The sequence below is a fragment of the Misgurnus anguillicaudatus genome, chromosome 19 (assembly GCF_027580225.2).
Source record: "Misgurnus anguillicaudatus chromosome 19, ASM2758022v2, whole genome shotgun sequence".
Taxonomy (NCBI): Eukaryota; Metazoa; Chordata; class Actinopteri; order Cypriniformes; family Cobitidae; genus Misgurnus; species Misgurnus anguillicaudatus.
This window is the reverse complement of record NC_073355.2, coordinates 52,235,563-52,256,479: the sequence shown is the minus strand read 5'-3', so window position 1 is coordinate 52,256,479 and position 20,917 is coordinate 52,235,563. Positions and strand designations below refer to the sequence as shown.

General features: G+C 38.1%; 1 protein-coding gene across 1 annotated transcript; it reads left to right on the top strand.

Annotated features, from left to right (window-relative positions):
* Positions 1-3,672: 3,672 nt before the first annotated feature.
* LOC129426479 (interferon-induced very large GTPase 1-like) lies at positions 3,673-17,384 on the top strand. Its single transcript, XM_073856728.1, is given in 9 exon segments — positions 3,673-3,748; positions 4,421-4,537; positions 4,624-4,686; positions 4,788-5,363; positions 10,133-11,457; positions 11,500-11,718; positions 12,137-12,144; positions 12,502-12,846; positions 12,848-17,384. Coding segments are annotated over 8 exon segments (6,993 nt in total). The 5' UTR covers positions 3,673-3,748; positions 4,421-4,515; the 3' UTR covers positions 17,283-17,384.
* The last annotated feature ends 3,533 nt before the right edge of the window (positions 17,385-20,917 follow it).

Here is a 20,917-nt window from a genome sequence, read left to right as displayed (position 1 = left end):
CAGGTGCTCTCAGAGTCTGCCTTAATCCTAAAGATCTAAATGAAAATATCAAAAGAGCACATTATCAGATTCCCAAAAGAGAAGAGATTTTGAGTGAAATGGCTGGTGCCAAGTTTTTTAGCAAACTGGATGCTTCACATGGGTTTTGGCAGCTGAGGCTGGACCCAGAAAGCAGCAAATACACCACCTTCAACACACCCTTTGGTCGTTACTGCTTCTTATGGCTCCCGTTCGGCATTAAATCAGCGCCAGAGATCTTTCACAGAGCTATGGAGTCCATAATAGAAGGTCTGGAAGGCACCAGAGTGTATATAGATGACCTGGTGGTCTGGGGAAAGACAAAACAGCAACACGATGAAAGACTGGAGAAACTCTTACAGAGAGTCAAAAAGAAGACTAAAACTTAATAGAGACAAGTGCCTTGAATCAAAATCACAAGTGAAGGGGTGGAACCTGATCAGTCAAAAGTGCAAGCCATATTGGACATGCCTGCCCCCTCTGACAAAAAAGGTGTCTTGAGAGCCATGGGAATGATTAATTTCCTGGGAAAATTCATTACTAACCTTTCCTCCAAAACAGCATGTCTCAGAGAATTGCTACAACACAAAACAGTGTTTAAGTGGACTGCTCGACATGAGAAAGAATGGAGACAATTAAAGGACACTGTAACTACAGAACCAGTCCTCACATTCTTCGACCCATCAAAACCAACAAAAATCTCCACAGATGCCTCAAAAGATGGCTTAGGAGCCCTACTGCTCCAATTGAACGGAGACAAATGGCAACCTGTAGCATACGCGTCTAGATTAATGACGGAGACCGAGCAACGCTATGCTCAGATAGAAAGAGACTTTGGGTCTTGTGTTTGGCTGTGGAAAGTTTCACAGTTATGTGTATGGACTACCAACTTTCACGACAGAGACAGATCACAAACCGCTCATTTCAATCAGAAAAAAGAATCTTAACGACATGTCACCCAGGATCCAGCGAATGATGATGGCGTTACAACGCTATGACTTTGAGCTGATTTACACGCCAGGAAAATACATCGTGCTGGCAGATGCTTTGTCACGAGCACCAGCACCAAGCAGTGACATGTTGGTCAGCCCTACAACTGAGGAATCTGAAAAACACATAAATATGGTGACTGCTTCACTCCCAACATCAGATGTCATGTTGCAAAGAATCGTACAAGAGACAGCGAAAGACCCTTTGCTGCAGAAAGTGTCCCACCACATCCAAAATGACTGGCCAAAAGGAGTCTGTCCAAGCTACTACTCGGTGCGTGCAGATTTATGTATGGCTAATGGGCTGGTGCTGAGACAAAACAGAATTGTCATCCCGCAATCCTTGCGCCAGGATATGCTTCACCGTATCCACGAGGGACATCTAGGCGTGGAAAAATGTAAGAGGAGAGAGACAGTTTACTAGCCTGGCATAAACAAGGACATTGAGGAGATGATACAGAAATGTGAAACATGTCTCAAACATCACTACAAACAAACAAAGGAGCCAATGCTGATAACAGACCTACCCACTGCACCATGGAAAAAAGTAGGCACGGATTTATTTCATTTGCATGGCAAAGACTACCTTCTAGTGATTGACTACTATTCTAACTATCCAGAGGTTGCACAGCTGTCCAGCACATCAGCTCAATCTGTCATCACACACATGAAAGGTTTTTTCGCCAGACATGGGATTCCACAATGTGTCATCAGCGATAAACGTCCACAGTATGATTGTGGTGAATTTAGAGACTTTGCAATGCAATATGGATTTCAACATATCACCTCTAGTCCCTTGTATCCACAAGCCAATGGACAGGCTGAAAAAGGGGTGCAAATCATAAATAGACTGTTGAAAAAAGCTAGAGACAGTAAGACTGATCCGTATCTGGCCTTATTAAGCTACAGAGCTGCAACTTTAGAGTGCGGAGCATCTCCTGCTGAGTTACTAATGCGTCGCAAGCTGCGTACTACACTTCCACACATTCCACAAAACAATGATAACAAACACAACTATAAGCTGAATGACAAAAGGATGAGACTCAAACTCAGACAGAAAATGAACTATGACAAAACAGCAAGGTGTCTGGAACCTCTTCAGGAAAGAGATGTTGTGAAAATTGAGGGTCCTGACAGCTGGGACAGGAAAGCAACAGTTCTCAGTGAAGTAGGTCCCAGGTCATTTGTTGTTCAGACAGAGAATGGGCAATTGTTCAGGAGAAACAGAAGGAGTCTGTTAAAGGCTCAAGGCATTGAACATCAAGCTGAGGTGACTGGATCGGAACAACAAGAAAGTGTTACACAAGATGTTGACCACAGTGAGCCTCCTTCACATATCACAATGACTGAGACACTGAGAAGGTCTACCAGACCACGGAAACCTCCTAAGAGGCTCATAGAGCAAGAGTGAAATTAATTCGACTAAGAAGCTGTGACAGAAAGTTGTTAAAAATGCCACAGTAAAAAAAAAACATAACATAATATTAATTGTTAATACTTGTGCCAAATATGCTGTTATAATGTATTTTCAACTGTTTGAGTTATAATGTGTTCAAGTAAAAAAAAGCTAAATGCTAAGGAATGTAGTTTGTTGCTCTAATTTTGACATATTGAATGTTACTTAGACTGACAGTCAGTTAGAAGTTATATGTAAAATCATACCTGTTTGGAAGGGGGATGTAATGATGAGTGTTAACAAAGGAGATACCAATAGGGGGAGCCCTAACATTTGTATGTACTGGAGTGACTGTATGATAGCACGAGAGAGTAAGAGTTCATGTGACGTTGTTAATAAACACAGCTAGATGAAACTAGCACAAGTTGGATTCATGATGTCTTATTCAGTTATATAAATAAGAACATTACAAACCATGAAAGAAACTCCTCAATCCAGCAGTGAATTAGCTTTAGCATATCCTCCCCTTGTGCTCTATGCTACTTCCTTTTATATGGTTACTTGTTTCCTGTCATGTGATCACTTACATGACAGGTAAACCATATCAAAATAAAAGACATACACACAAATTAAAAGTAAGAGATAAAATGGAATAAAATGGCTAAGACTACATGTAAAACCTAGTTAAAACTCAAATATACATAAAATCATAAAAAATATATATTGAGCGGTTAAAACATGCGTCTTGTGTGGCATTGTCACAATCTACAGGGCTGTGCGCAGACATTTTGAGAGCCAGTGGCCCTCAAGTGGGCCTAAGGAAACTGAAAATAACTTCCCAGGTGAAAAAGTACACTTCCTTAATGTATACTTAAAGAGCTCTATTTTCATACAAAGATGGGTTCAAGTTTACTACAAGTGGTACCTAAATACATTTGTAGCACATTTTTGTTCTTAAGAAGTACTTAAGAAGAACTTTTAGTATGGTGGTGGTGGTGGTGGTGATAAGGCAGTGGATAAGACACATGCCTTTGCTGTGAGAGACCTGGGTTCGAATCCACTGTGACACACCATTGTGTCCCTGAGAAAAACACTTATTAACCCATAGTTGCTCCAGAGGCGTGCAGCCTCTGACATGTATAGCAATTGTAAGTCGCTTTGGATAAAAGCGTCAGCTAAATTAAGTAGTATATTAAAATGATGAGAGAATTTACATTTTTGGGTGAACTATCCCTTTAAGCCCACACACGCACCTGCAGACTCCACCCCCATTCAGATCTCTTCCTGCTTTCATGAAGGAAATACTGAAAGAATCACCTAAGCATGATGAAACCTTAACATACAGGTATTTTCAAATCTCAATATTTGTAATATAAGCGTGTATTAAAATATTACAACAAGAGAAAACAAAGAGTTCAGATATAAATTTCTGAATGAGTTGCAGTAACATCAGACAGTTTCACTTTCATTTTACAGAATCGACTCATGATCAGATCTTTGTGTTAAAGATTTAGTTAAGTGTCAGAAGAAGAGCTGTGTGATATGTTATGATTATTTTTACTTTACAACTGTAACACACACAGATCATAAACATGATGCATTGAGAGTAAATGAACAAATTCTGCATAAGGTAAAAAAGTTTAGTCAAACTTTACAATAACACTACTGTACTTAAATCATAATGCACTAAGAACTTCTTTCATTCTTACTTAAATATAAAGTTATTTACTGCGTTATCCAAATGAACCATTAGTCCTTTAGGTCATTATCAGAATACATTCTCTATTGGGTGTTAGTATATGGTTTGTGTATGAGATCTGCTCACACAGACAGTACTTCAGGTTAAGAGCTAGTAGAAAGCTAGTGTATGCATATCTGTCAAATGTAGAAGTTGGATCAACTTCAAAAAAAATACTTCAATTGCTACAATATTTAAACATTTTCAAATTAAATTTTCTCACTTTAAGTTCACATTTTAGGCATTATCATTTGAAGTAGTTTTTTTTACAACTTTAAGAAAATCCAACAAACGGAGAAAAAAGTGTTTGGTGTGATGATGTTTATCTCTGGCTAGAAGAAGATCATGTGAGGTTAAAATAAAGAGACAGGATCATGTCCACCACTGACAGCACAGGTGAGATACACACATCATAAGTTGATATTTCTCACTGTTATGAATCTCAGAGTTTAATATAAGTGTAATGTTTTTGTTTTCTGCAGTGTCTGTTGTTCACAATCCTGCTCGCAGGAGAAGACACAGCAAAGAAAAAGATCCTCCTTACAGTAAGTCTTTACATAGAGAAACATGTTACAGATTGTGTTGTGTTGTGTCAGTGTGTGATGTTGAGGATTGTAAATATTAAATGTGTGATTCTTGTCTATAGTGAGGATTATTCTGCTGGGTAAAGATGTGTCAACAAACAGTCGAGTGGTAAACTTCATATTAGAGAGATCAGCGTTTGATAGTGAAGCTCCTCCAGATGATCATCAGATTGAGAGAGTCAGAGGAAAAGACATGATGATCATCAACTGTCCTCATCTGCTCCAGCTGAACCTCTCATATCATCAGATCATACAGACAGTGAGAGAGTGTGTGGATCTGTCTCATCCAGGACCTCATATCCTCCTTCTCATCTTTAAACATGATGAGTGTTCAAGAGAAGAACAACAGCGTCTGGAGATCATCCTCAACTATTTCTCTGATAGTGTTTATCAACACACACTGGTGCTCACAACACACGACTCACACAGTGATCATCAGACTGAAGTCAATGACAACATACAGAAAATCATTAAACAATCCTTTAACAGACATTACAGACTGAAGAGAAACTGCACTGCTCCTCATCTCATAGAGACATTTAGAGACATTGTCAAATCAAATGATAACCGTTATCTGATCTGTGATGTTTATGAAGATGCAGAGAGTTTTATAGTGAAGCAGCAGACAGATGAAAGAGGTGAGTGTGAACATAAAGGATTTACATTTACATTTAATAATTTAGCAGACGCTTTTGTCCAAAGTGACTTACAAATGAGGCAAACAATAGCAGCAATTATAGCAACACAAGAACAGCAATACATACAGTATTGTTCAAAATAATAGCAGTACAATGTGACTAACCAGAATAATCAAGGTTTTTAGTATATTTTTTATTGCTACGTGGCAAACAAGTTACCAGTAGGTTCAGTAGATTCTCAGAAAACAAACAAGACCCAGCATTCATGATATGCACGCTCTTAAGGCTGTGCAATTGGGCAATTAGTTGAAAGGGGTGTGTTCAAAAAAATAGCAGTGTCTACCTTTGACTGTACAAACTCAAAACTATTTTGTACAAACTTTTTTTTTCTGGGATTTAGCAATCCTGTGAATCACTAAACTAATATTTAGTTGTATGACCAGAGTTTTTTAAAACTGCTTGACATCTGTGTGGCATGGAGTCAACCAACTTGTGGCCCTCTCAGCTGTTATTCCACTCCATGATTCTTTAACAACATTCCACAATTCATTCACATTTCTTGGTTTTGCTTCAGAAACAGCATTTTTGATATCACCCCACAAGTTCTCAATTGGATTAAGGTCTGGAGATTGGGCTGGCCACTCCATAACATTAATTTTGTTAGTTTGGAACCAAGACTTTGCCCGTTTACTAGTGTGTTTTGGGTCATTGTCTTGTTGAAACAACCATTTCAAGGGCATGTCCTCTTCAGCATAGGGCAACATGACCTCTTCAAGTATTTTAACATATGCAAACTGATCCATGATCCCTGGTATGCGATAAATAGGCCCAACACCATAGTAGGAGAAACATGCCCATATCATGATGCTTGCACCTCCATGCTTCACTGTCTTCACTGTGTACTGTGGCTTGAATTCAGAGTTTGGGGGTCGTCTCACAAACTGCCTGTGGCCCTTGGACCCAAAAATTTTACTCTCATCAGTCCACAAAATGCTCCTCCATTTCTCTTTAGGCCAGTTGATGTGTTCTTTGGCAAATTGTAACCTCTTCTGCACGTGCCTTTTTTTAACAGAGGGACTTTGCATCATCCTGGAGGTGATCATTGGCTGAGCCTTTGCCATTCTGGTTATTCTTCTATCCATTTTGAGGGCTGTCTTCCGTTTTCTGCCACGTCTCTCTGGTTTTGCTCTCCATTTTAAGGCATTGGAGATCATTTTAGCTGAACAGCCTATCATTTTTTGCACCTCTTCATAGGTTTTCCCCTCTCCAATCAACTTTTTAATCAAAGTACGCTGTTCTTCTGAACAATGTCTTGAACGACCCATTTTCTCAGCTTTCAAATGCATGTTCAACAAGTGTTGGCTTCATCCTTAAATAAGGGCCACCTGATTCACACCTGTTTCTTCACAAAATTGATGACCTCAGTGATTGAATGCCACACTGCTATTTTTTTGAACACACCCCTTTCAACTAATTGCCCAATTGCACAGCCATAAGAGCGTGCATGTCATGAATGCTGGGTCTTGTTTGTTTTCTGAGAATCTACTGAACCTACTGGTAACTTGTTTGCCACGTAGCAATAAAAAAATATACTAAAAACCTTGATTATTCTGGTTAGTCACATTGTACTGCTATTATTTTGAACAATACTGTAAGTGCACTAAAACTAGTCTCATTATATACATAGCCAAGGGTTATTTAGTAAATTTTTGTCACTGAAAATGTACAGATAAAGATGGGAAAATAGAAAAAACATTAAGCTCTGTATTAGTAATGATGGTAATGTGTTGGTGGAAGAGATTGGTTTATAGCCGATACTTAAAGACAGCAGTAGAGTCAGCAGATCGTATCATGACCGGCAGATTATTTCACAGATGTTGAACAGATCCAGAGAAGGTACACAATAATGTTTTTTCCATTTTTAGGACGGAACCCAGGGAGAGCGGGGGTCAATAATGTACATAAGTCTGTATAACTAAGTGAAGGTAACGGGGTGCTGACCCAGTGGTGGTTTTAAAGGCCAGGAGCAAAGCTTTAAATTTGATGCGAGCTGCTATAGGGAGCCAGTGTAACTTGACAAAGAGAGGAGTGACGTGCGCCCTCATAGACTCATTGAAGAGTACTTTTGCCGCTGCATTCTGAATCATCTGTAGGGGTTTGGTTGTGCAGGCTGGGAGTCCGGCCAGTAACGCATTGCAGTAGTCCAGCCTGGACAGGACAAGAGCTTGGACTAGGACCTGCGTAGCGTGCTCATTTAGGAAAGGTCTAATTTTCCTAATATTGTAGAGAATGCATCCACAAGAGCGGGTGGTGCTGGCAACATTCTCCGTGAAGCTAAGCTGATCATCAATGACCACTCCCAGGTTTTTGGCTGTCCTGGAAGGCGTGATGGTCGAAGAACCTAACTGAATGGAAAGGTTGTGATGAATCTGTCTTTGCAAGGTTCAGCTGGAAATTAAGATCCTCCATCCAGAGTGAGATGTCACTCAGACATGCTGAGATGCGAGCAGAAACTGTGAGACTGTCAGGTTGGAATGACAAGTGGAGTTGTGTGTTGTGTGAAAGCCATGATGTACCTCAGTATTGAGATAATTTGGAGGTTGCCCTTGCCTGCCTTAGGGCATCAATGACTTAGAGCAGCGCAGTCTCAGTGGAGTGACCGCTCTTGAAACCAGACTGATTGCTGTCCAGGAAGATATTTTGTGTGATGAAGAATAAGAGCTGGTCAAAAACAATATGCTCAAGAGTCTTGGCAATGAAGGGAAGAAGAGATACGGGTCTGTAGTTTGGGTTTCTTTAGCAACGGCGTTATCCGGTCCTCTTTAAAAGCTGGAGGGAATGTACAAATGGAAAGAGATGAATTGATAATGTGGATGAGAGCAGGGATAACCGACGGAGAGATGGCCTGAAGGAGATGGGTGGGTATGGGATCTAGCGGGCAGGTAGTCGGTTGGCTAGAAGCAAAGACCTTGGAAACATCCGCTTCAAATAAGAGAGAGAATGAGGGAAGCAAGCATGCATCAGGGGTTTGAGCATGTGCAAGAGGTGGTGGCATAGAGAACTGATTGCTGAAAGTGTTTGTTGTGTTCACAAAAGAGAAAGCAAAATCATCAGCCGTTAAGTCAGATGAATGTGGGGGGGACAGACAGAGAAGAGCAGAGAAGGTCTGCATGAGAGTCAGGTGAGCTGTTGATTTTTGAGTGATAGTAGGGAGCTTTGGCAGAGGAGACATCTGTGGAGAAAGAGGACAGAAGAGACTGATAGAGACAGAGGTCAGCAGGAGTGCAACTTCATCTTTGCAGCCCTGAGTCTGAAGCAATGCCTACAGAGAACATCAGATAACCAAGGGGCAGATGGTGTGGGCTGGTCTAGATGTAAGAGGGCATAAACTGTCAAAGCAGGATATAAGTGTGGAGTATTGTGTCGGTATGTTGTTTATATCTAAAAACAATATATATCAATAGTTGGTTGGAGGGAGCATGGAGGAGACCACAGAGGATAAGCGGGAGGGAGAGAGCGTGCATAGATTGTGCCGGAACATGAACCTCTCATATCATCAGATCATACAGACAGTGAGCGAGTGTGTGGATCTGTCTCATCCAGGACCTCATGTCCTCCTTCTCATCTTTAAACAGTGAGTGAGGAGGAAGTGATCTGATGTGTGTAGCAGGCTGACCTGGGTGTGAAGAGTGAAACATCAGTGTGTGTAGATAAGATATAAAATATAAGCAGACCTGTGGTATGGTGAAGTAGGGGCTCATTTGAGGTCAAATGATACAGTCAGGGTGTTAAAGTCAGCTGCCTTTGATTTCTCAAGGTGGATGTTCCAAGGTGGAAGTCACCAAGTACAACTAACGGAGTACCATCCTCTGGGGAGGAAGACAGAAGTACATCCAAATCCTCCAAGATGTGTCCAAGTTGACCTGGGGAGCGATAGATAACTAGAAAATGGATTTTAGTAGGGTGGATGATAGTAACAGCATGCGACTTGAAAGAGCTGCAGTCACATGAAGGTGTGAACTGTTGGAATTTTCAGTCCTTTGGAATGAGCAGACCGGTTTCTCCATCCCTTCCTGTTGTGTGAGGACAGTGGGAGAAAGTGTAGTTGTTGGACAGTGCAGCCGGAGTGGCAGTGTCCTCTGGTTTAATCCAGGTCTCAGTAAGTGCTAGAACAGAAAAAAACAAAATGTGATGCAGTAGCAGTAATGAAATCTGCTTTGTTTCCAGCAGATTGGCAGTTCCATAAGCCAATGGGAAAAGTAATTGAGGCGGTTGTGGATGGTGAAAGAGTGTGGAGATTATTAACATTGCGTTGCTGTCTGCGTGATACAACTGATTTACAAGTTGAAGTGACAGTGAGGATTATAAAGCACATAATCAAAATAGAGAAGTAGGAAATGTACAAGAGAGGAGAAAAAGATAAACATAAATATACTGTAGAACAAAAAGTTAGTACAAAAAGTACAATACTCAAGTGCCCTGTCGGTTTCCTGCTTGTTGGAGTTGCGCAGGTCAGTTGCTGGTCTTTACACTCTTCGTTCTTCACACGAGGGTGGCTGCACGTGATGAGGCTGTCACAGTGGACTGACTGTTTAAATAACTGCTTGAATTGTGTAATTGAATTTAGCAGGACATGCCCAACAATATTCAACAACAAACAACCATAACTAACGCGAGAACGCACAAGAACAAACACGATTTCAGCACGTGAAACAAAGGTAAACAAGACAGTGTCTACAAATAACTATAAGAAATTTTCTCTTTGATAGATCTTCCAGAGATGAGAGATGATGTGAGGATTGTGCTGCTGGGTAAAACTGGAGTTGGGAAGAGTGCCACAGGAAACACAATCTTAAACAAACAAGCGTTTATATCTGATGAATCTTTTGAATCAGTGACCAGTGAATGTCAGAAACAAACAGCTGAAATCAACAACAGATTGATCACTGTGATCGACACTCCAGGACTGTTTGATACTGAACGCAGTCATGAAGAGATCAAGAGAGAAATGATGAACTGTATCTCAATGATTCTGCCAGGACCTCATGTGTTTCTTTTACTGGTTCCACTGGGACGATTTACACAAGAGGAAGCAGAATCAGTGAAGATCATTCAAGAGACGTTTGGTGAAAACTCTTTAATGTACACAATGGTGCTCTTCACCAGAGGAGATAATCTGAGAAACAAAACTATTGAAGAGTGTTTGGGAAAACCTGGATCTGGGATTAGAAACCTGCTAGAAGAGTGTGGAAACAGATATCATGTGTTCAATAATAATCTGACTGAAGATCAAACACAAGTTTCTCTTCTACTGGAGAAAATAGATCACATGGTGAAAGCAAACGGAGGAAGTTACTACTCATCTAAGATATTCAGAGAGATGGAACGAGAAAAACAACAACAACAAATAAAGAAACTGATGGAGAGAATTGAAGAACTGAGCCGAGAGAAAGAAGAGCAAGAGAGACAGATGAGAGATGAGATGAGAAGAGAACGAGAAAAAGATGAGAGACAAAACCGAGAAGTGAATGAGAAAATAAGAGAAAGAGAAAGAGAAATGTGGGCTGAATATAATCAGAGACTTAAAGAGAGAGAGGAACTGCAGAAAGAGAACGAGAAGATCAAACAAGAGAAAGAGAAAATAGGAAGAGAGAAAGAAGATCTTCAGCTGAGACATGTAGGAGAAATAGAGAGATTAACAAAACACATAGAGGAAGAAAAACTGAATCAAGACAAAGAGAAGAAGAAAAGAGAAGAAGAATTCAGACAAAAAGAAGAAGAATACAAGACAGAAATAAAAGAGAAAGATGAACATGTGAGAGAGATGAGAGATGAGATGAGAAGAGATAAAAATGAAACGGATGAACTGAAGAAAGAAAATAAAGATCTCCAGATGAAATATGAGACACAAACAGACAAACTGATGAATACAATAGAGAATCATGAGAGAGAGAGAAAGAGAAGAGAAGATGAGTTTAGAGAGAGAGAAGAGAGATATAAAAGAGAAATAAAAGAGAAAGAGGAGCAAGAGAGACAGATGAGAAAAGAAAGAGAGGAACATGAGAGACAAAGACAAGACGAGAGACAGATTTATGTTGAACAGTGTTAGAAACTCAAGAATGAAATCATGAAAGAGAAAGAGAAAATAGAAAGAGAGAAAGAAGATCAACTAGAAGAGTTTGAGAAGAGAATAAAGGAGGAGAGAAACATGAGAGAAGAACAAGAAAAGATCTGTGAAGATAAACTGAAACTCATGAAAGAAGAGAATGAAGAAGAACTAAAGAGAAGAACAACAGAGATGATAGAGAAACATGAAAGAGAGAAAGAAGAGATGAATAAGATCTCTCAGTCACAGGTGAGATTATTTACACTCATGTTTCATTCATTATTATAATCCTCACTAGACTGAATATATTTATTTATAGTTTTCTGTTTATAATGTTCATGTTTACAGCTGTCAAACACTAAAAACACTTTCACTACATTCATATTATTTAATCATCTCACAGTCACAATCTTTAAAGAAACATTTCAGATCTGAGAAACCTTGAAATAAAACTGAATAAAGAGTGAATGAGATTAGACATTATTACACTCTATATACTGACTCTTAATAAGAGATGAATTGTGGAATAATAATAAAAAATGAAATAATAAAACAAAAAGTGTACAAACATTACAACAAATTTAACACAAGATTCAAATAACTGCATGACAGAAATGAACACTAAGTTGATTGAGTGTATACGTTTATGTCTGATCTTATGATCTAGAGGAAATCGTGCTTTTAAAGTGGCAGGGCCGACCTTATGGAACGGGCTTCCACTTCATATTAGATCAGCGCCTTCTCTGTCTGTTTTTAAATCCTCTCTCAAAACACATCTGTTTCATGCTGCCTTTGATTAATTTGATGAGTAACGTTGTAATGTTGTTTTTTAATTGTATGATGGTTTTCTTCTTAATAGTTTTTATGCTTCCTTCTCTTAACTTTTTAGAGCTTATTGTGTATTTATTTGTTTTTGTTATTTACCTGTACAGCACTTTGGTTGGCCTGCGGCCATGTTTAAACGTGCTATATAAATAAAATGAACTTGAACTATAATTAATATTAACTATTAAATAATTATTTAAACTACAGAAGTTCAGATAAAATGACACTGATAATAAATACTGTTTTAATGTTTTGTCTATTAAATAAGGACTTTGAAACAGCAGGAATCAGATCAGATGAACATCTACAACAAGATAAGACTGAACAAATACAACATCTGTTTCAGAAGCTTCATCTTACAGACAAACATCAGAATAAACTGAGAGCTTCAGATGTTCTTCAGATATCTAAACATTCATTACAGTCTCATGAGTCTTGTGCTGAAGAAGAGCTGGTGAAGATTTATCTACAGAAACTACTGATGATGAACTACACAGCAAGATACATTAAAACTAAAAACACCAATGAACAACATCACACACAACAAACAGACCTCACTTGAGGAGAAGGATATTTTTGAAGAAATGTCTTTGTCTAATTACATATGTAAATCAGACCGTGTTCACCCGATGGATGTTCAGATGTCTGTGTTTCATTGTGCTGATAGTTTCCTAAAGCAGCTGATGGTCACTAAACTCTCACAGTGTCAGTTTGCTCTTCCTCTTCTTGTTCCTCATCCATTCACACAACAGATTGAGTTTCCTCTCTGGACATTCAGACAAATCAACAAGAGCTGGAAGATGAGAAATACTAACAATGACATCATCAATAAAAAAGAGCCGGTGTACAAAGCAGAAACTCCAATGGTGTCGTTCTTCAGGTTTGATTCTGTGTCTTCATCCAAGTCTCAGCTAATGAACAATCTGATCAATGAGAAACACAACACGTTCTTCCACAGGAACTGTCCAGGCAGCAGCAGAACCAGACTACTGATGGATGGAGTGGTGGAGATCGCCTGGTTCTGCCCATCTGGAAAAGACACAGATAAATTTAATAACTGTGTTGCTTTCTGTAATCTTCATGGTGATGCAGGAGTCCATGAGAAACAACTGCAGATTCTGACTCAAATGTCTTCAGTCAATGTTGTTCTTCTACCAAAACTTGACAGGAATGATAAAAATGCATCAAAGATTCAAAACCTCTTCAGAGACTCAAAGCCACTTATTTGTCTTCTTACTGATGATGAATCTGCTGTCATTAAGATGAGGAGAGGAATATATAAAATAGGTTTGAAAGACAGAAATCAGTCAGATGTATCAGAAGAACTCAGAAGAGCTATAAATGATTGTCTCTCATCTTCAGCATCAGCTTCCATGTTCAGACTTGAAGATTTGTCCAAACACTCAGATATCAGAGTAGATGAGGAAGATGATGAAGACTGCAGGAGAGGAAGAGAAGCAGCACAACAGATGATGAGTTTACTGAAGAATAAAGATCTGACAAAGATCAAAGAATCACTTCTGCCTCATCAGGGGAAACTCTGGCATCAGTGGTGTCAGAAGAACAAAGAACTTCATCGACCTCAAGGGGAAGACATAGAACAAGAAATAAGCAGAAAACAAACAGAAATGAAGAAAATTCGTGAACAGCAACATGAAATTCACATGAGTCAGTTTATAACGTTATTCATAAAAGAAATGGATTCACACAACAATGCTAATAAGATGTTTTTCGTGGAATGGCTCAGAATCCTCCTGAATGAATTTACCACAGCTGATCTTTGTGATTTACATTACAAATATGATGAAAAGTGGTCAACAGTTTTCTCTCCGAAAAGTAACTATAAATCTAAGAAACTCAAAGCTGAACAAGCAGAACTTCAGAGAATATCTGAAAAACTTCAAACAGCAACATTTGGCTTGGAGCACATCATAAGAGAGATCGGTCAGATCTATGAATCATGTTCATCTGTGAATAAGAACAAGACAGATCTGCAGTGTGACTTCTCTTCTCTCACGAGTCTTGCAGCAGAGATGATGATCTGTGGATTTCCACTGGAGCTGATGGATGGAGATGTTGATCATGTTCCTCTGATCTGGATCACTTCTGTTCTAGATGAACTCATACAGAAACTGGGAGACCAGAGAGTCTTTGTGCTGTCAGTTTTAGGGATAAGGAGCTCTGGGAAATCCACCATGCTGAATGCCATGTTTGGACTTCAGTTTGGAGTCGGTGCTGGACGATGCACCAGAGGAGCTTTCATGCAACTGATCAGAGTATCAGAGGAGATGAAAGATCAGATGAAGTTTGATTATATTTTGGTTGTTGATACTGGGGGTCTTCGATCTCTAGAACTGACTGGAAGATCCACGAGACTTCATGACAATGAACTGGCCACATTTGTTGTGGGTCTTGGACAGCTGACATTAATCAACATCTTTGGAGAAAACCCAGCTGAGATGCAGGATATTCTTCAGATTGTTGTTCGGGCCTTTCTGAGGATGAAGAAGGTCAATCTGAATCCCAGCTGTATGTTTGTACATCAGAACGTTTCAGACGTCACAGCTGGAAAGAAAAACATGGAGGGAAAGAGACGACTGCAGGAGACACTAGACGAGATGACAAAAGTCGCTGCTAAAGAGGAAGCTGATGATGCTAAATGTTTCAGTGATGTCATTCATTTTGATGTACAGAATGATGTGAAGTATTTTGCTCAGCTGTGGGAGGGAAGCCCACCAATGGCACCACCGAACCCAAACTACTGTGAAAATATTCAAGAACTGAAGAAAACTATTATTACACAAGCCTCAAAATCAGTTGGTATGAGTCTGACACACCTGCGTGAGAGAGTTAAAGATCTCTGGGAGGCTTTACTGAACGAACGATTTGTGTTCAGCTTCAAAAATTCTCTGGAGATTTCAGTATACAGGAGACTGGAGACAGAATACAGTAAGTGGACCTGGACTCTACGCAGTGCCATGCTGGAAATTGAGAACAAACTACAAAACAAAATAGAAGATAAATCAATTCATGAAATTGAGGAAACAGATCTTCAGAGAGACCTGAAGAAGAAAAGTGAAGAAGTGAAAAACTCAATGTCAGAATTCTTTGAGAAAGACACAGATAAAGATATACTGATTCAGTGGAAAACATCATTTGAAATAAAAATCACAGAGCTCCAGGAAAGCATTATAAGAAAAACTAAGAGGAAGTTAAATCAAGTTCTTCAGCAGCGAGACCTGAAGAAAAAGATTGATGATCAGAGGACACAACATGAAAACACTCTCTTAGAAAAGAGTAAAGAACTTGCATTAAAACTCAAAGACAAAAATGAAGAAATACTAAAAAGAGAGTTTGATTTGTTTTGGGAAAAGTGTGTGAAGAAGATCATCAGAGATACTCCACCAATCAAAGACATTGACATAATGAGAGATGTGAAAGAGATCCTCAGTGACATCTATAAAAGTCTCTCTGTAGACACCTGGAACAACAAAATGAATATTTTCATTGTGCAGAATTATTCAGATTATGTAAAGATAAAGAAATCCAGCGGAATTACAGAACGTTGTGTTAATTTCTTCAAAAGTGACAGACAGAGTTTTCTTCTTGAAACTCAAATAAGAACCCTAGTCAATGGTATTGCTGATCAGATAGACACAATGATTCGGTCATTTAATATGTCAAAGATGGGCTACAACAAAAGCTGCATTCAAGACCTCATAGGTTACATCAAGTCAAGAATAACAGAATATGAGGAGAAGTCAGTGAAATATGTATTCAGGAAAGAATTTTTCATAGATTTGGTATTTTCTATATTTAAGAGTGTAGAAAAGACATTCAATGATCAACACAGAATGTTCAGAGAATCCAATGATCCTGTTCTCTATCTGATGAAGAAGAGAGATGAATACTTTAGGATTTTCCAGAAATACTGTAATGGAGCAACATCAGCTTTTATTTTTGGTGAGATCATCTGTCAGAAACTAAAAGAACTCATTGAACAGAGTCTCTATAAACAGACTGCCAGAGATTTAGCAGATGAAATCAGATCAAACTGTCCATCACTGAATGGAAACAGATCAAATCTGGAGAAACACATCCTGAAGAGACTGGCAGAAGAGGAGAACTTTGATAAATACATGAACTACATTCATAATCCAAAAGAACACTTCAAGAGTTTCATCAGAGATGAAGTCCATCACTACATCAGCAGTAAGTTTACTGTCAGTGTTCAACCCAAGATGAAGGAAAACATTAAAGTCCTGCAGCAGAAGATCCTGACAGCAGCTCATGAATCTACTGAAGATGTTCAAGTGAAGAATGGAGATGTTGATTTGTGGTTGAAGTTTTTCACACAGAAGCTCTCAGATGTTCTGATATTCTCTGTGAAGGACTTCAGTGGAGTCAAACATGATGTTGATTATGAACTCTTAGAAGATGTGATGATAACAAAACTTCCATCTATAATATCTGAAATCAGCAGAGAGTTCAGCACAGATACATTTGATAAAAAACTGAATCCCTACAACAGACCAGATGAGATTCTTATTGATCATTTCTGTCAGTGTTGTTGGGTTAAGTGTCCGTTCTGTAAAGCCATCTGCACCAACACAATAGAGAATCATTATGGAGATCACAGTGTTCCCTTTCATAGAGTGACTGGAATCAATGGGACACATCTCAGTGAAACTACAAATTTATCCATCAGTATTTGTACAGCAGAGGTGGCAAGTAATCAATATTTTTATACCTCAGATGGTCATAGAGTCCTCTACAGAGAATACAGAAGAGCAGGAGAAGTTTATGCAAAATGGAGTATCACCCCTGATCTCTCTGAGCTGCCCTACTGGAAGTGGTTTGTGTGCAAATTTCAGAAAGATCTAGAGAGTTTTTACAATAAAAAATTTCAAGGGAAAGGAAAGATTCCAAATGAATGGAGGCAATACACAAAACAGGATGCTATTGAGAGTTTAGATAAATACATCTAATGAAGCAGCTGAGTCAAATATATGTGACTGAATCACAACAAACTGAATTCTGATTGTATTTAAACTTCAAGACTTGCTCTTCTTGGTGTTCGTTTAGAGATTCATGTACACAGTAAAATTCCCAGTGTTAAATTAACACTGGTGGGAGCTTATATGGTCCCACTCTACAGAGTATTAAAGTAACACAGAAGCAGTGTTAAAGTTAATGAGATAATGAAGTGATGATTAAGACATTAATGGTGAACACCTGCTGGTCATTTCGTGTCAAATCAACTTAATTTCTGGAAAATTTCCTGTCTCTAATTTTTGATGACTCTTTTTCTGGAGAAAGTAATACTGAAATGAAGAAGAAAGTTAAAATATTTTGACCTTTTTCATTATTTTAGTATTACTTACTTACTTAAAAGAAAATAAAAATGTAGACAGGAACAATTCTAAAATTAAGTTGATTTGACATAGAATGACCAGCAGGTGTTCACCATTAATGTCTTAATCATCACTTTAACACTGCTTCAGTGTTACTTTAACACTTTTTTAGAGTGGGACCATATAAGCTCCCAGTAGTGTTAATTTAACACTGGGAATTTTATAAGTACAAGATAATTGAACAGTGCTACAATAAAAACTTGTTAGTATCTGCAGTTCTCCTGTTTGATTATAATTGTGTTAACTATGTTTGAAAACTTGACTGTAGAAACTCACACCTGTGACATGAGTATTACATCATCACTGAATATTTGTTACTTAGCAACAAGCAACTTAGCCACTTCTGAAGATCTACACTGCTTACTGGAAGAGTTTTATTTTTTATATACATCATTACATTTTTGTTGTGTGTTTATTTTAGGAAACCTGTATGTTAAAAAGTAATATAGCGGTAGAGATTGTGAAGCTGTAGTTTATAGCTATGGGGTTTTAGGCCCTTAACTATGTTTATAAATTCATTGTTACCTACAGCTTCTTAGGGAATACTGGTTTATTATAAAATACAACACAGATTAAAATGTCTTATTTGTATATTAACATTATATCAGTCAATTATTCATATATGAATTGTAACATCAGATTTAATCATCATTTGTTAATGTGTGTATAAGTTTGTGTAAAAATGCTGGTCCTGTACGAGCTTGTTTGAATCAATATAATGAATAATAATAATAACGCTTGAATAAATTACGTTTACGTTTTTGTTTTTTATCATTTTCAGCAGCAAACATCTACAAAAGATAAATCTTATGAACTGATACTGCATTTGAACTCTCCATTCTAACAAAAAGCAAACATAAACAAAGAAATACATAAACACAAAATTAATTAATGTGCGAAACATTTATCATACATCAGCGGCATTCAAACTGTTCATCAACTATAAAAAATGTATTTCTTTTTCTGAAGCAAAACTCTAAACAAAGCAATTTAATCTGATTAAATCAGTCTGACTTCATTTAACACCAATATTCATTTACTCTTAGTAGTAAACAAAAACATTTAATAAAATATAATGTTTATTACATTATACTGTAACCAATATTTTATAAACATGGTAGTAGAACCAGAAACAAAAATAAAGTTTTTCTTGATGTGCAGTTGAAATGTACATTTGTGTATAAACATTACTACTGATACTCATCATTACTCTGATGATCTGAACCAAAAACAAATTATAACACAAATCAAACAAAATGACATCACTGACTCAAACACAACAACAAAGTAAAATACAATGTTATTTGATCCTGAAGAGAGATTACAGATAGAAACTGAGATTCATCTTGAGCAGATCCAGAATTAGTGTACACAAGCTCACTATAGAGACAAGCAGACAGAAAAACATGTCAGGCTGTGAACCAAAACCACACCTGAGAACACTTGAGGAGGTGTTGGGGTGTTCAACGGGTGTTAACGTGTCCTTGTGTTTAGTTTTGGGTAAGAGAAAACCTTTTATTTTGGTGGATCTGCATAAACTGTACTGTAAATGTAACATCATGTCTAATAGTTTAGATGTGGCTGAAATTAAATGGATGATGGCCAAATCTACAAGATTGAAAAGGGATTTGAGGGAAAGAAATTGAGGAAAATGTTGGTCAGAAGTAGGGTTGACAAATTTCTTACTCTGAAATACGGCACAAAGGATGACTTGTCGCAGAAGTGTGGATATGGTTTTGTGTATACATACAGTGTATTTAAGACATATGTCAAAATGATAGCTTATCTCCTAATTAAATATTCATTTATAACTCTTATGTCTTGGCAAATAGTTTGTTAATTTACAGCAGGTAGCCTACTTTTAACACAGTCCTTTAATTAAACCTTTACTATCCGTCTAAGACAAAACACTTTTTATACCCTTTATGTTAATCTTACGTGTGACAAAACAAAACTAACATAGATTCTTCGAGCTGTAGTTTTTTTAGAGTCAATATTAAATACTTTAATTAAAACACACTTACATTCTGTAAATCACAAACGTGAGAATTTCCTAGCAAAGTAGGAATTTGAAAATACTTTGGGGCATTTCGGATTGAGGCATTTTAGGCAGGTCTGGATCAGTGATCTCTTCAGAATTGAGAATGAACTTTGTAATTATGCAGATCTTATACATGCACAAACAGCTAAATAGTGCACTTTATAAAAAGAAAACCTGAAATCTTATTATTTGACCCTCTTAAACATATATTGATTATGATTGGATGAAAGGTGTCAGAGATCATTATAAGTGTCGTGATCATCAGAACTGCTGCTGTTGTGTTGCTGTTTGTGGCGCTGCAAGAACTGACAGGTGATGACATCAAAGTACAGCAAGAGCATTTCAATAGCAGTCTGCTTTGTATGATTTCTCACTCTCGCGGGATTTTGATGTTATCTGCCGCTCGGTTCTTGTTGTGATGCCACATAAAGTCGAACAAGCCTGTTGTATCAGTCGCTGGTTAGATCGGCGTAATAGTCAAAAAATGGGAGGGGAACAAAGGATGGGATCTTGAATGAAATATCACATGAAGAAGCTCTTAAAAAGAGAAACAGGATCAAATAATAAAAACTCTAGTGAAGTGATGGAAAGAAACATAACACCAGTTAATGATGATGAGACACAAAACCAGGCCATATGACAAATGGTTGTGTTTGTCACACCACTCACTTTGCAACACAGTCAAAAAGAAAAGTGATAGAATTAAAGCTAGCAGGGAATATGATATGAAAGCAGATCAGATAAATGAGCTGTAACAAATTATTAGGGCCCGAGCACCGAGGAGCAGGCCAGAATGGCCTGCACCGTGGGTGCAAAGCCCTATTGTTTTTGCTCAGTTTCTTTTACTTATTCTTCTCCAAAATGAATCGCATTTTTGAGGGCCTAAACATGCTCGAAAACTCATGAAACTTTGCACACGCGTCAGAAGTAACGAAAATTTACATGTGGTATAGGCCTCAGAAATGGGCGTGTAGAAATGGCTCGATAGCGCCACCTGCAAAATTTCAAGAGAACAGCTCTCCCGCTACGAAAAACATACAGAAACGAAATTTGGTAGGGTCATCTATCACCTCAAGACCTACAAAAAAGTCCCTTGGAACCAAGCTCTAAACCCCACAGGAAGTCAGCTATTTTGAATTTTCTCTGTGATTTCTGTGCAAATTTTGCC